Source organism: Saccostrea echinata, unplaced genomic scaffold, assembly GCF_033153115.1.
Source record: "Saccostrea echinata isolate AGI-Se365-2 ecotype Australia unplaced genomic scaffold, CSIRO_AGI_Sech_v1 ptg000054l, whole genome shotgun sequence".
In the NCBI taxonomy this organism is placed as follows: Eukaryota; Metazoa; Mollusca; class Bivalvia; order Ostreida; family Ostreidae; genus Saccostrea; species Saccostrea echinata.
Window position 1 is genome coordinate 42,095,001 of NW_026889803.1, and position 15,884 is coordinate 42,110,884.

General features: G+C 33.0%; 1 protein-coding gene across 2 annotated transcripts in view; it reads right to left on the bottom strand.

Annotated features, from left to right (window-relative positions):
• LOC133205330 (high affinity cGMP-specific 3',5'-cyclic phosphodiesterase 9A-like) overlaps positions 1-15,884 on the bottom strand; it is a 49,646-nt gene that overhangs the window by 10,158 nt on the left and 23,604 nt on the right. The window contains exons 6-11 of one of the 2 annotated variants that reach the window (XM_061341119.1): positions 10,500-10,641; positions 6,304-6,399; positions 5,000-5,122; positions 3,252-3,412; positions 837-939; positions 587-691 (exon numbers count right to left, since the gene is read on the bottom strand). In XM_061341119.1, the coding sequence (XP_061197103.1) occupies positions 587-691; positions 837-939; positions 3,252-3,412; positions 5,000-5,122; positions 6,304-6,399; positions 10,500-10,641 (730 nt within the window). The remainder of the gene's footprint in view (positions 1-586; positions 692-836; positions 940-3,251; positions 3,413-4,999; positions 5,123-6,303; positions 6,400-10,499; positions 10,642-15,884) is intronic. The other variant, XM_061341117.1, reaches the window with a different exon arrangement.

A 15,884-nucleotide genomic window follows, 5' to 3' on the forward strand; every position in this document is an offset into this window, starting at 1 on the left:
AAATAAAATACACAGCCAAATGAAATATGTGTATACAGTGTGTACTTGTCCCAGCTAATCTCTGTGTTATGAACTGTGACACAGAGAGTTAAGATTAAAAGAGTAAAATGCATCACAACTATTAATTGCTGCAATCATTGGAACAGCAACACCTTAAAACCTGGTTGGAATGTGGTACTTATATAACATCTGTCCTCATAAGATGGAAAGACTAATTAAAAAGAACCCAACAAAAATGTAAAAAGAAAAACAAGTAATAAACACAGAAATCCCATTTCTCACACCAAGAATCAGAATTTAAGGGTCATATTTGATTTGATGGTATTATGAATTAACATTTTCAATACCAATGAAAGACATACTGAGAATTTGAATTTTGCAAACACAGTTGTATAAATTATGTTAATTATAGACATATCTATTTTTTACATAATTATGAAGCAGCAAAATGTGAAGGATAACAAATTAAAAATGCTCAGTAAGCTATCATGAATTCAAACTTTTACTTTATATCTGATTCTTAGTTAAAGAATGATACAGGAAAACACACTATCAATACTACACAAACACAGGTACTTCCCCCAACCTGATTAAAAAATTCTGAAAGTAAACAATCCAGCCAGGGTTCTGCAACTCCTAAAGGCCGTGCCTCATTTGAAATGTCAGCCACCTTCATGAGTATCATCATCAGCTAGATGGACAGAGGTAAGACAAATTGTACCCTTGAATTTATCCCCATAATACTATTATAAATTGATATTTTGAAAACTTATTTTTCAGACATCAAATGCCCTAGGTCTGTGCATACTTTAAAAATAAAATGACTCAATACGTACCAGAGACTTGTGTTCCTGATTTTTGAAATCGAAGTTTTTTATGACAGATTTAAAATTATTGAGTATTTCATTATGCTTGGCCATATCTGTTGCCAAAATACATCTGAAAAGAGAAAGAACAATATAAAACATATATTGTTTAACCATCAAAGTAAGTGAACTCTCAAAATTATACCCTTGCTGTATTTTTTTAGTGCCCAAGTGCATTTTTCTAAAAATGACCCTAGACTTGTTAGAATTACCTTGGTAAAAGAAAATAACATATTCTCTGGTCATAATTAATCTTTGTGTGGTGTATGAACTACCAATGTTTCTCCATTAGAAAGTTATGGAACCAGAATGAATAATTTTCTGCCAGTGACCTTGAACTTGCCAAAACAACCTTGGGTCAAGATCCTAACACACCTTGGGTCATAAGCAACCTTTGTGTCAAGTATAAACTTCCAATTTTTTGCCATTAGAGAGTGAATTATATTTTTTTTCTCTCTGTGACCTTGAACTTGCCAAAATGACCTTTGGTCAAAATCATGGGACACCCTATGGTCATAAGCAATGTTTGAGCTTCCAATGTTTCTCCATTACAAGATATGATTTGGATAATAATTATATTTTATCTAAAAGCGACATTAAACTTCACCAAAAGATTTTGGGACAAGATCATGACCCACACCTTTAGGTCATAAACAATCTTTGTATGAAGTATGAATTCTCCATGTACTCGATTAGAAAGTTATGGACTGGACTACAATTTTATTGTCAGTAACCTTGAACTTGTCAGAATGACCATGGGTCAAAGTCATGAGACACCTACAGGCCATAGGCAATCTTTGTGTCAAGAACGAGTTTCTAAAGTTCTCTATTACAAAGTTATGGCCTGGCACAATTGCACAGATACACATACAGACATGGTGATTTCTATATGCCCCACAACTTTATTTGCAGGGGGTGTAATAAGAGGCCAAGAGGCCTTGAAAGTCAATTGATTAACAAAAACATTAATACATACTCCCTTTGACTTGATCAAACCACAAAATTCAGAATTCTTTTCCCCTCAACATTAAAATGCTAAACTATATACCAAATTTAGATGAAATTAATTTCAAAGTTTTAGGAAAAGTAAAATATTCAAATATTCATCAGGTGTTTAAGGATAATATGCTACAACCCAAAAAGCAAACACTACTGCAGAGAACAGCAGACAACTGATTGACTTCAAAACATGAAGAAAAAACAATTAGTCTGTGAGCCAATGCTCACTAATAATACCCCCGCTCTGATGTGAATACACAAGTTCAGTTATGGACAAACACAGTGATAATCAGGAAATTGACATCGGATTTGTAAAAACTGAATCCCAACATATGGCATGCCTAAACAAAGAAAAAATTTCAAGCATCTGCGATGAGTAGTTGCTGAGAAAACTACGACCAAAATTTATTATGTATGGTACGGACAGATGCACGGATAAACAGGAAGTTGACATCGGATTTGTTCCAAAAATGAATCCTATTATATGGCATGCCTAAACAAAGATTGTGCTAAAATTTCAAGCATCTGCAATGAGTAGTTGCTGAGAAAACTACGACCAAAATTTGTTATGTATGGTACGGACAGACGCATGGATAAACAGGAAGTTGACATCGGATTCGTACAAAAATGAATCCCACCATATGGCATGCCTAAACAAAGAGTGTGTTAAAATTTCAAGCACCTATGATGAGTAGTTGCTGAGAAAACTGTGACCAAAGTTTGTTATGTGTGGTACGGACAGATGCACGGATAAACAGGAAGTTGACATCGGATTCATACAAAAATGAATCCCACCATATGGCATGCCTTAACAAAGAGTGTGTTAAAATTTCAAGCACCTGTGATGAGTAGTTGCTGAGAAAACTGCGACCAAAGTTTGTTATGTGTGATACGGACAGACGCACGGATAAACAGGAAGTTGACATGGGATTCATACAAAAATGAATCCCACCATATGGCATGCCTAAACAAAGATTGTGCTAAAAATTCAAGCATCTGCGATGAGTAGTTGCTGAGAAAACTACGACCAAATTTTTTTATGTATGGTACGGATAAACGCACGGATAAACAGGAAGTTGACATCGAATTCGTACAAAAATGAATCCCACCATATGGCATGCCTAAACAAAGAGTGTGTTAAAATTTCAAGCACCTGTGATGAGTAGTTGCTGAGAAAACTGCGACCAAAGTTTGTTACGGACAGACAGACAGACAGACAGACAGACGGACAGACAGACAGACAGACAGACACACAAGGGTAAAACAGTATACCCCCCTCTCCTTCGGAGCGGGGGTATAACAATTAAATGACCCAATGTAATTGCTTAATCCCTCAGAACAATTAACACACTGTTTTTCCAATATCAATTTGGATAAAAGATTTACCGGATCATTCCCTCTCGTATACGTTTGTATTCTTCTTTGGAGACATTGCGTAGTATATTACAATGACTTTTCTGCAGTACCTCAAAAGCTACATGGCAGTGATGATTCTCTAGGGGAGAAATGTCATTGTATCGTAGAGCCAACTCAGTCCTAGCATTTATCTGACAAAAAAGAAAAAAAAACACATTAATAAATGAAAAACAAAAACATGATTCTGCAATTCATTGAAATGCACTGTAAACAATATTAGTACATTAATTTTCTTAAATGCAAATTCAATGTTATTTTCAACTGGACCAAATAAAAGAACACTAGCCTAAAGCTCAAAAAGATAACAATACCATTTTTAGGTCTACTGGTCAGAGACCAGAAGAGCTTGTGTGATAGTAAGGTGTCCGTCGTCCGTCTGTCTGTCCATCCGTCTGTGTGTCTGTCTGTCTGTCTGTAAACAATTTTTCAAAATGCTACTCTTCCTACAGTTTTGGTCTGATTTCAATATATCTTGGCATAAAAGTAGACTACACTAAGATACATAATGCTGTGTATCGGTTTTTGATTTTAATGAACAGTGTTGCCATGGTTACTAAAAATACAAATTTCTGTGAAATACTTTCCAAATGCTACTCCTCCTACAGTTTTGGTCAATTTCAGTATAACTTTGCACACAATTAGTCTACACTAAGATACATAATTCTGTTTACCAGTTTTTGATTTTGATGAACGGTGTTGCCATGGTTACTAAAAAGTAGAAATTTCTGTGAAATACTTTCAAAATGCTACTCCTCCTACAGTTTTTTTTTCAGATTTCAATATATCTTTGCACACAAGTAGACTACACTAAGAAACATAATTCTGTGCATCAGTTTTTCATTTTGATAAACGGTTTTGCCATGGTTACTAAAAATAGAAATTTCTGTGAAATACTTTCAAAACGCTACTCCTCCTATAGTTTGGTCTGATTTTAATACAGCCTGGCATGCAAGTAGATACATGTCTTTATTATTTTTTGATTTTGATTACTGATGTTGCCATGGGGACTAAAATCAAAATTTCTGTAAAATTCTTTTAAAAGGCTACTCCTCCTACAGTTTTAGTCTGATTGCAATCTTGCCTCAAAAAGAAATGAAATCAAGGATCATTATTCTATTTATTGCTGTTGCAAAGTTTCAAGTCCAAGTGCTCCTTTTCTCTTCCTTTGTTATTAGTATAAACCAGTAGAGCTACAGTCTAGACAGAGACTTCTGGTTTCCTCCTGCTTTTTCTTTTTCCTACAGCCTTTCAACCTAAGTTTCATAGAGTGCATAAGCAGAGAATCTTTCAATTAAAAGAGCTTAATTTAGACCTTCTTTAATGTAATATTCAGAATTTTCTACAGAAAAAGTAATTTTTTTGCACACCACAATCCCCAAACTGAAAATGAAGGAAATTCTTGTGCGACTTTAAATCAATACAAAATTTCTCTTTATCAAATAAAAGAGCATTTCCATCTAATCACAGAGACTTTGTCTAAGGCCTCTTTTCCCAGTGGAGCTAAACCCATATCTATAAATTTAGTATTCATCAAATGTCTATCATTTAGTTACTTGGTCAAATATATTGGATGGCTTCATCATCATGTTTTCTTCAACTATCAGTTCACTTTCATGCACATGATACTTTAACAATCGTAACAGACTCACGACTTTCCACCTGTTTATTTCCATGCAGTGTTACAGATTATTTTTTTTTTTAAAACTGGATGGGCTTACTTGATATGCATTGTTGTACCCTGGATGGTCCAAGTCATGACATATTGCAGAGGTGAGGAGTATAAAAATATCAACATCGTCTAGCACCGATCTGAGGTCAATAAGCCAGGTCAAACCATACATCTACAAATTAAAATCATTCAAGTATTAATTCGAATACTGAAATCATCATTGTTAGTGCTGGACCAATGTTCCTGGATTTCGTGGGTTACCCTTAGCCACAAATTTACATTCCCACAAATGTTTATTTTGTAAACATATTGATTCATTGAATCTACTGTATAAATGAGCAACCCAGAACAAACAAGTAAAATTTTGCCTGTCATGAACATTGACCTAAACAAATTAAAATGATTCCACAGTCGATAGTTAATGCATAAAAAGGAAGATAAACCCAAGGTCTGAGTTACTTGGCTATTACTGCAGATTAATTGCACCCAAGATGTATCAGCTGACAAAGTTTGATTATTCTAGGCCTCATAGTATTTAAGTTATGAGGCAGACACAAAAAAGCTAACAGACAGATGGGTAGATGTGAATGCCATAACCATAATAATCTTAAGACAAGCATACAAAAATATAGATTGAACTAATATTTCTTCAAACTTTGAATCAGATGAAGTGTACACCATTACCAGGGATCATAAAATCACACATAGTCAATAGGGCTGGGGCGATACAAAATTTTCTATATTGATATGTATCATAATATTTGAGCCACGATATACTATATGCATCACAATATTATGAATTATGTAAAAAATCTTCTTTTTGTATTGAAGTGGACAACATAATTATTTTTTTGCAAGAAAGAACAATTTATTCATAGAAGTTGTATATCTGTTGTAAAAAAAAATTATTTCACAAAGGTGGTGTTAATTATTATGTATTTCATATTTATATTTAAAATTAGCATATTTATTTTAAATATTGAACTCAAAATGTTAAGCAAACAAAGAAAAAATAGTCAGAATTTTTTTTTTTTTACGATATTTCAATATTTTTACATATATATAGTCTAAGAATAATATTTGCGTATCATCCTCACACAGAATCGATATTATCAATATCTGGATATATCCTCCCATCTCTAAAAGTCAAGGGTTCTTCAATTATTGGAATTAATCTTAAAATACGTATACATGTACTGGGAATAAGAAAATAAAGTTCAAAACTACATTGCATATGTCTTTCATTAATTTTAAACCCAATTTAGATGACTTGATTTTCCTTTTCTACTCTGTGCTTCTTGACTAAAGAAATAACCTGCATGAATAACCTACAAACAATACTATTTCACTTACCATTTGGGCAACCATGAAACAGTGTTTGAAATTGTGAAAAGGCACTTGATTATAATTTTTGTATATCTCATACAGCCACTGATGTAACACATTCATCTGCAAGAAACAAAACATAGTATTGCAAAAAAAAAAAAAACAAAAAAAAACAATATTAAACAATTCTTTTTTGGTTGCTGTTTTTATTTTCTCCCTCCACACGGAGTTTAGCTTCCTCAGTTTTCAAAGCTGACATGTTTTAAAACAGTATATGTACATGTAAATATGGGTATATTTTTTTCATGAATATTATATTGTTAGGACACTATTTTATTAGTTGAATAGTTGTTTTTCAAGATTTTTCAAGATTCCCCCCCCCCCCCAAAAAAAAATTGGGTTGGTAGGTGGAGAAAAAAAAAACATAGACACACATTAACGCCCAAATTTATAAAAGTAATAGTGATACCACCCACATCCCCAAAATAAAATTGAAAAAATATCTTTCATAAATCCCCCCTTCCGAAATTGTTAAAATCTCCACATTTATATTTATGCTGATTTTCTTAATAAATATGATGGTTTGGCTAGATTTACCTGGTACTTACCTGACTCCACCACTCACTTTGTATCCCAAATTATATTGGCAGATAGAAGTCAAGGATGAGCAAAGAAGAGTATAAAAAAAACTGATAACAACTTCTCAGGTTTCATGTGCAATGAACTATGTATTATTTCTTGAAACACATTAAAAATAAAAAACTCCTACTGTGGATGAAATTCACAAGATAATCAAGCCATATTGTGTATGCAAGCAGTAATTAGGGTTTCTATATAGAACTTAAGTTTTCCTGGTGTTAAAAATTGCACACCAGAAATTTATAATTTGGTAGCTGCAGTTAGGCATGTGACACCTTCAAGTAGACCAATACTCGCACTACGTCACCAACAAATAGTAAAACCGGAACCACACTTCTTATTACCAAGATGTGATTTTTGAACTATATTGGTTTGACTTTTACTTGGCATTTTAAATATCCGGTAACGATTTTGCTCTAAGTCAGTCGCGTCAACAAACTTACAAACATAGCTTATACAGTTTAAGGAGAAATTGATTAAAAAGGGAAGGTTGGAAATAACTTTTGGTTGACAGAGAGACGATTAGGTAATAAAGATAAAATATAAGCAACATTTCTGTGGATGAGAATATGCCGATAACATGGACCAAGAATATGCATACATGTATCAAATCGATGTGACAGACAGACTATTGTCGGCAGACAAGTTGAAGCTAACACTGATAGTAAAGGAAGGAGTTGCTATGATTTTATTATTTCAAACATTGCAATATTTATCTTGAATAATAATTATCATGTAAGACGCAACCCCCCCCCCCCCCCCCAAACCCATCGCATTTAATCACTGTGACAATGCAAAATTACCTTTAGAATAGTAGTATATGAAAATAGTTGATTCACTTGCAGCACACTTACTTTCTTTAACCAAATCAGTTGATCATGTTCTGATTCATTGTCTCTAATTTATTGACAAGTGTTCTCCCCCCTTTTTTATTTTAATGTAAAACAAAATAAATTTTAGGAACAATAGGTATATAAAAATATTAAAAAATGACCAAAATTGACCTGTGAAGCATATTTTCTTGATTTTGATACGTTAGCCTAACAAAGTGCACATATTTATAATAATTCATGCAAAACAATGATTAAATATGGTTTTTCAACAGGTTTTTTATTCTATTTCGTGTATTAAAGTTGAGTGTTTAGATTTTAATTCTTATATATATAAACAAATTCGTGGACAGGTACATTTTCATAAATTTCGGTATTTTACAGACGGATGAAGATGAAGATGGAAGGACAACGGATGTTCAGAAAAGTTCACTTGAGCTCAGGTTAACTAAAAAGTGGTCTTGCAACCAATATTAAAGTATGCATATTAAAATCCCAGTGTGCCCTACTGTGTAGGGAGATTTACATCACTTTGACAAAGGAGTTACTTTAGTGTTCTCATATATGCCAATATGACTTTTATATTCAAACGTTAAACATAGCATTACTTCAGCATAAAAAGCATACAATTACTTTTGCTTGCTTTGGAGAACAGGGAAAAATCAATCCCTGTTCGAATTTCTAAGGTCATTAGATTCATTAACTAAGCATCAAATTATGAGACAACGCAGGTCTAAAGAGATCATGTGTTTAATAGACAAGATCAAAGAGTTTTGCCTATAAATCTCAGCTGTTCAGTCTTCCAATAAGACTTGACAAGGATAGAATAATGAATCATTAGACACATGCGGTCAAAGGAAGCATATGTATACATTGCAAATGGTAATCTCTCTGGTTTATGACAAAAAGATATAGGAAGTTGTGTACTGACCATAACTTTACAACCCTTCATTGGAATGATTTCAAAATTGAGTACTGGGTATGTTGCTATTGATGTTTACTGCCCATGTTATGACTTTTAATCAAATGCTCACAGGAAAATGAGAAGGTTGAAGGCCTTACACTTTCCCAATTCTACCCATGACCATTACAATGAGACTGCATGAGTCTGAAACCATTATACGAATGAAATATGAAATTAATGAACAGTAATCGAGCCCAAAAGTAACAATACAAACTGGGAGCAGAGCAAATATATACTTCAAACACCAGAGGTGAGATCAGGTGCCATGGAGGAGTAAGTACAGTTGAACTTCGGTATCTCGAACACCGATATCTCGAATACCATGGATATGTCGAAGTGATTTGGAAGTCCCAACCACTTCTTCTTTAAGTATTTTACCCTCGATATCTCAAATCATCGGATATCTCGAAGTTTTTTCTCGGTCCTATCGAGTTCGAAATAACAAGATTCGACTGCATCTCCTTTCACTTAAATCAAAAGCAAGTTAATTCAGAGAATTTGTGTCCCCCGCTTATGGAAAAAAGAAGAGCATGCGCAGTTCGGGGGGTGGGGGGTGGATGTTGAACACATTGAGAGGGGTGAGAGACATCAAAGGGAGTTATGGTATAAAATTTCATTGCAAAAGCTCAAAAGCTTCTTGAGATATCGCCCGGAAAAGAAAGTGTTACACACAGACGGAATGTATGAATTTACAACCTTGATATTTGACCTTTTGACCTCAAAATCAATAGGGGTCTTCCTTAGGCCACAGGGAGTGGCTATGTAAAATTTTATTGCAAAAGCTCAAAGGATTCTCGAGATATCGCATGGAAACGAAAGTGTTAAAACAGACAGAATTTATTAATTTATGACCTTGACCTTAGACCTTTTGACCTCAAAATCAATAGGGCTCTTCTTTAGGCCATAGGGAGTTGCTATGTAAAATTTTACTGCAAAAGCTCAAAGGGTTCTCAAGATATCGCGTGGAAACGAAAGTGTTACAGACAGAAATACAAACGGACGGACAGACAGACAGACCCAAATTAATATCCCTCACTTTCAGTGAAAGCAGGGACAAAAAGATGTGCTTTAATTTTTGCTTAGGGACAATATACTTAAGTTTGAATCCATTCCAATTAGCAATTCCAAAGTTATGAAAAAATTTTGCAATTATAATATATATCAATATGACTAGATGGGCATGTTGTTCTTAGGAAAAAAAATTTTTTAAATGTGTTTCCCTTTATATTACAAAGCAAAACTATACCCTTCTACCTCCTAAAAATTACGCATAGCCTAATCTTTAGCCTGTTGGATATGATTAATAAAAGCAAATATAAATCTTAAATACATTATTAAAAGTAGTCACACAAGTTTTGTTTCTTTTATAAAGTGGTCCTTGAGAAAAAGTTCTTAATTTATATGCTCATCATATTTTTATCATTTCCTCATTATTTCCCCTTGAGAAGGGGCACACCCTTCTTTGAACTTACTTGAATCCCCCTTCACCAAAAATTGCTTTATAATTGTTATGAAAAGTTTTACTGATAGCATATGTCAGATGGACAGACCAATTTATACAAAAGGCTTGATACTATTTGATCAGAAAAGCCCACTTCTACCTTAATTAGGCTAATTTAAGGTGAGCTAAAAAATAAAACTACTACTTCCTAGCAACCTTGATTATGTAGAAAACTAACAACCCTAAATACTTTATTTCTGCCATATGTATACAATTCTTAATTTACTTCTGCAATTAATTATTGCATTATACATTAAATAGAAAACATATATGGTGAAATTGGATTTACCTCAATGTTAAATCTGGAGATTAGACCAAGGTCTATGTACATCTGTCGCAGTAGGATTATCATTTCAGGATCATCCCACTGCCAGTTATCAAAGGTGGGCTTACGTAGATATTCTCGAACTTCATCTGTTACTTGTACTTGACTGAAATTTTAAAAAAGCATCCATAAGTTTTCAATTGTCTGCATGACTTTTGAAATTCATTCAAAAAATGGCTGTTTTGATCTAGTTTTTGTTTCTCTTTTGCATGTTAACACACATGCATCAAAGCCATTGTTGCGCCTTTTGATCATTAAGTATGTAACCATTAATTATGGTAAAACACATAGAAATCTTTATTTTTTAATATTAAGCCTGTTAAAGGAAAATGGAACTAGAACTGTGCTAATAGGACTAATAGTCCTGCACAGCAATTTAAGAAAGTCCAGACTTACTTAAAAATAGTTTTAAAATGAACTATACCAACACACTAAAAAATTTTATGGCAGATTCCCATGGCCTGACTCTTGTTGACATGTAATAATGGTCAGGTTGTAACATGTACCAGACCTCTGCTTTAGAACAACATTTGTGTTGAATACAAAAATATGAACATTCACAAAGCATGCAAATATTGTGGTCCAAGGAATATTTAACTTCTCAGTTTGGTGAACATGACCATATGCAAACTAATAATGGTATCATGATACACCTCTTGCTCACTGAATCACCTGTAAGCCAAGTATGATCTCCTAATATTCCTCCACCAAAAACTTGTCTCTTAGAATTTTACATTTCCAAGTCCTTCAAATTTTATATAATTTAAAAATAACTTCAACTCCCTATTGTGGTCCAAATCTATCCACTACGCCATGATTTAAACAAACTTGAATGTGGACTTCATGAATTGCATACATATAACTATGACTAATCATGGCCCCGCTGTTTGTGAGAAGAAGAAATTTTTTAGATTTTTTTTGTGGTAATTCTTTTGTTAAACTTCATCCCCTATTTTGGCCCCATCCTACCCCAGGATACCATTATTTAAACAAAATTAAAATTGTACTCATTAAAAAAGTTTTTACATAAATTTTGCCTTTTATGGTCCATTGGTTCTTGAAAAGGCCCAACCCTGGTTTCCCTATTTCTTAATTATCTTCCCTTAAACACAGCATGGCCTTCTATTTTGAGTTGCCTTCACCCAAGGATATTTTGTGGCAAGTTTGCATGGTTCAAATTAGTCCTTTGGTTCTAAAGAAAAGGTCAGAAAATGTCGAAGTTTACAGGCAACAGACAAAAGTGATTAGAAAAATTACTCACAAACAAAATTGTATGACACAATTTAATTCACACACAGGCATGTGCATGTAGGAGTGCTTTAATTCTGTCTTTCCAAGTTGTTAATAAAAGCATCAGTAGACACAAAGTACTTCCAGAATTCATTGACCTTTTTTCATTACTACTTTCAGTTAACAAACTGCTGCTTTTCAGAACCTGAGGGATGGAAAACCTTTAAATTTCTAGACATTGAGTAACTTAATGAATTATCCAGGACTAAAATTATGCAACAATGTGTATCAATCATGGCAAACTGTTTGTTTCATCACAGACTCATTAAAAATATAGGGAATTCTTTTGAAAGAAAATCCTTCCTTTACTGTGATAAACTTTCTGATGAATCATTTTGGTACATATTTTAAGACTGTAACAAAGTAATGACAACTCAATAACTGATGAAATTTTAGAATACATTATAAAAATACAGATTATATTGACACAAAGATTGAAACAAAAGTAATGGAAAACTGGACAATACACTATGTACGTTGTACATTAAATTCTAAATTGAAAATCCTAAATAAAAACCGAAAATATGAGTGTCTTAAAAATATATCTATTTTGCTAAGTCAATGTTGTACACCAAGCACATGCTGCTATAGAGTCTGGTAATAGAGAAAGCTAGGGCTGTGTATTGAGCAAAATATTTTGATACGATACGATATTTTATAAAGTGATATGCGATATATTGGATTCTTTAACAAGTCAATCAAAAAAGTCTTGTATATCATTAATTTTAATCCATAGATTTGATAAAAACTGGGTGTTTTATTACCAAATTGGAAGTCCATGTCTCACTGTCTTTACAAAGTACACTTCAAATTCAAACTTTTAATGATTGTAAAACTAACATGTTAAAATATAGTTTATGTATTTTGTAATAGTTATTTAAGATGTGCTATCTCCTTAATGTTTATTTCACTATTGATCATTTTTTATTCAAAACAGTTAAAAATAACCTTTGGTGACAGAAATTCCCAATTTTTTCACAGAATTATAAGAAAAACTGCCTGCCCGATACGTATTGGAAGTTATTTTTCGATACGATACATTCCTGAATATTCGATACGTGTTGATTAATTGATATATTGACACAACCCTAGAGAAATCCACCAATGGTTTCTGACTGATAATATAACCAAGGAATTTTTCAACCTAGCTGTTTCTGGCCTGCATAAATATAATAAGCCTTGTTTTCTCTACAACAGTTTAATTAGAGAAATACATGAAAGACCTCCATTTAAGAAAAGAAATAAAGTAGGTACAAATAACAATACAAGCATTTTCATTCAATTATGTGATTTTCAAGCAAAATCAATCTTTTTTTGTTCTTAATAATTTTACTCCTGAAGACTAAAGCAAAGCCATCATCTTGAATGTCCTTTCAGCAACAATCCATTTCCGTCAATGAATTCAGCTGAAAATGTATGAAGTTATTAGTTCCATTTATGACAAGCCTCAATATTCTCTTTACATCCTCATCACTGTCACCAGTCTGCCAGATTTAATTCCACATATACATGCACTCACTAGCAATTTTGTTTCCTCCCTTAGTAAAAATTCAATAATTATCTAAAAAATGTTTGGGAAATTTCATTATTTTAATCATTAAAGTAGTGGCCAATTTTCAACATGATTACTTTGTGTCAAGAACAATATTAAGACCTTGTCTGTGAACAGTAATTAATACAACCACTGTGAATTTTACATTAATGTTTGCTGTAAATACAACTAGCATTTGCGAGTTTTATAGCCATAGTTATTGCCGTATTAGTATATAAATGCTCTTCCTTGGGTGGTAACTGTATGAAGAACTTACACATTTGAAAAACCAAGCATGCAAGAAAAATATTCAATTGTCATGCACTTTTCTACAAGACGTCCATTTCCACTTACGGTCACCTGAGTATTATAACGTTTCTCAGTTTATGACCACTTTGGCTCCACTCAGAACTGCAGAAACTCCGGTCTCATGCAACAAAAATTTTACAGTTTGATGCGGACTCTTTGATTATTAATATATTTAAGCATTAATATATTTATATTTAGATCCACTGAATATTATTTCCTTTATTTCTTATGAAAACCTTTACCATTCATCAGTCAGTAAACGACACTAAGCTAGCCACCTGCATAGACTTTTTGAGCAAAGGCTAGCTGTTCCATCAATTATGCATACAATAACAAATACATCTATAATACAATATTTAACATATTTAATTTTACTTTGAATGTTTTTTATGCAGATATAAATATAAACAATAAAATGTCTTTCTTTCTTTGTTAGTACAGGAATTACATACTGTAAACCAACTAAATAAATATTTGCGTCATCTTTTATTTGCGATTCCTCAGTTTGAAATCAATCCATGACGATTAAGCAAAATAAATGGTTCACGGTGATTAATATTCGCGAGTTAAAGTAGGTCGTGAAACTCGCGAATATTTCTCACACGCGAATAAAAGTTGGTTTACAGTTACCTGCTGCGACATTAATTCCTGTACTAACAACCAAAGAAAGCATTTTATTGTTTAAATGCAGCTTGTCTCCTACATGTTCAAGAGTAAAGAAGACAAGGTACTCTGTGTAATAAATTTTAATATCACAAAATTATAACAACACCCTCAGGCCTGACCCCAGTAACTGGGAAAAGTGAATTTTCTAAGTTCTCCAGAGGGCTAGCTGCTCATCATAATCATGTAAACTGTTTGTCAGCTAGATGTCCATTAGTAGAGAAGAGGAATTTCATAAGTGTACATTTATATAATATTTTTAATATAAATATGCCAACTAAGCTTGAATATACTCAACTTGAATAATGGAAGCAGGGGTCATGAACTTTACCATTTAGGTAGACCAGAGCTCCAGATAATTTTTTACCTCAAAGTGTATTTACTCCCTGATTTTCAAATCAATGCAGATTTTGCTTTTTAGCTAAATAATCAGAGTATTTTGTTAATCTATTGCTCTTTTGACATCTAATGTGATTTTTAGCTTGTTATCAAAATAAGTGTTTTTGAAAGAGGAATGTAAAAAACGGACAGTTTCTGCATAATCAATTAGGTTAATGAAATTTTAAAAATTTTGTCAGCTTTTAGCTTTAACCGAGAAACATTTTGTTTCTTTGACCAGAAAGCCCATACGGTAGGCAAAGTTACCAGGAGAACACAGAACTCCATTTACGATTAGGCCTATATCGATCGTAGCAAGAGTTTACCGAGAAAAATATCCCTCCTTTGGCCAGATAAAATTAATCTTTAGATTCTCATCCCAACCTGCCACTCTCAAAATGTCCCACCCGTTGTTGTTTTTTAATCAAAAATGTATATAAGGTTTTGCTATATTGACATCGATCGAGGTGATAGTTTTGGAGTTACTCTCCATTTGCATTAAAAGTCGCAAGGCACTATATATAGCACAGGAGCATGTGGAAAGCCAAAAAAAATTCCTTTCAATATAAATTAAAACACTAAGCTGACCTCAATTCACATAATTAATTAAATCGTACTTGCATCATTCAATCCGTCGTACGCAGTACTTTCATAGTGTAATGCTTATTTATGATTGCTAATGCGTAATTGTATGCCCTGATTTAATTTCTAATGTGTATTTTGAAAAATTCAATGCATATTTCTGCAAATACGCACCTCTCTGGGTAGACCCTATATCTAATGTGCAATATTATCTCTTACTATATTGATATTGTAACTGTGGTGATACCAAGAGTATCCTGTGTTTAATGTTAGACTTGAGATAGGCATTACGTGTAAATGTTTAGAAGATTCACAGCTTGGTAATCATAAGTACACAAATTACACAATAAAAGCATGGTGGTCCAAAAACATGGTTGGAAAAGGACATAAGATCAGAATCAGGTAACTGGGTTACCTTGAAACTTTAATGGAAAATAATTACTAATCCCATAAAAAAATTTGTTCAGAAGTATAGACAATAAGTACTATGTCAATGAAAATGAAATATATGCCGAGTTTTCTCTTTGCACTTTGAAAACAATTAAAACAAAAGTTTGGTGCCAAAATGTCACATAAGTGAGTGTTGTAAGACTTCA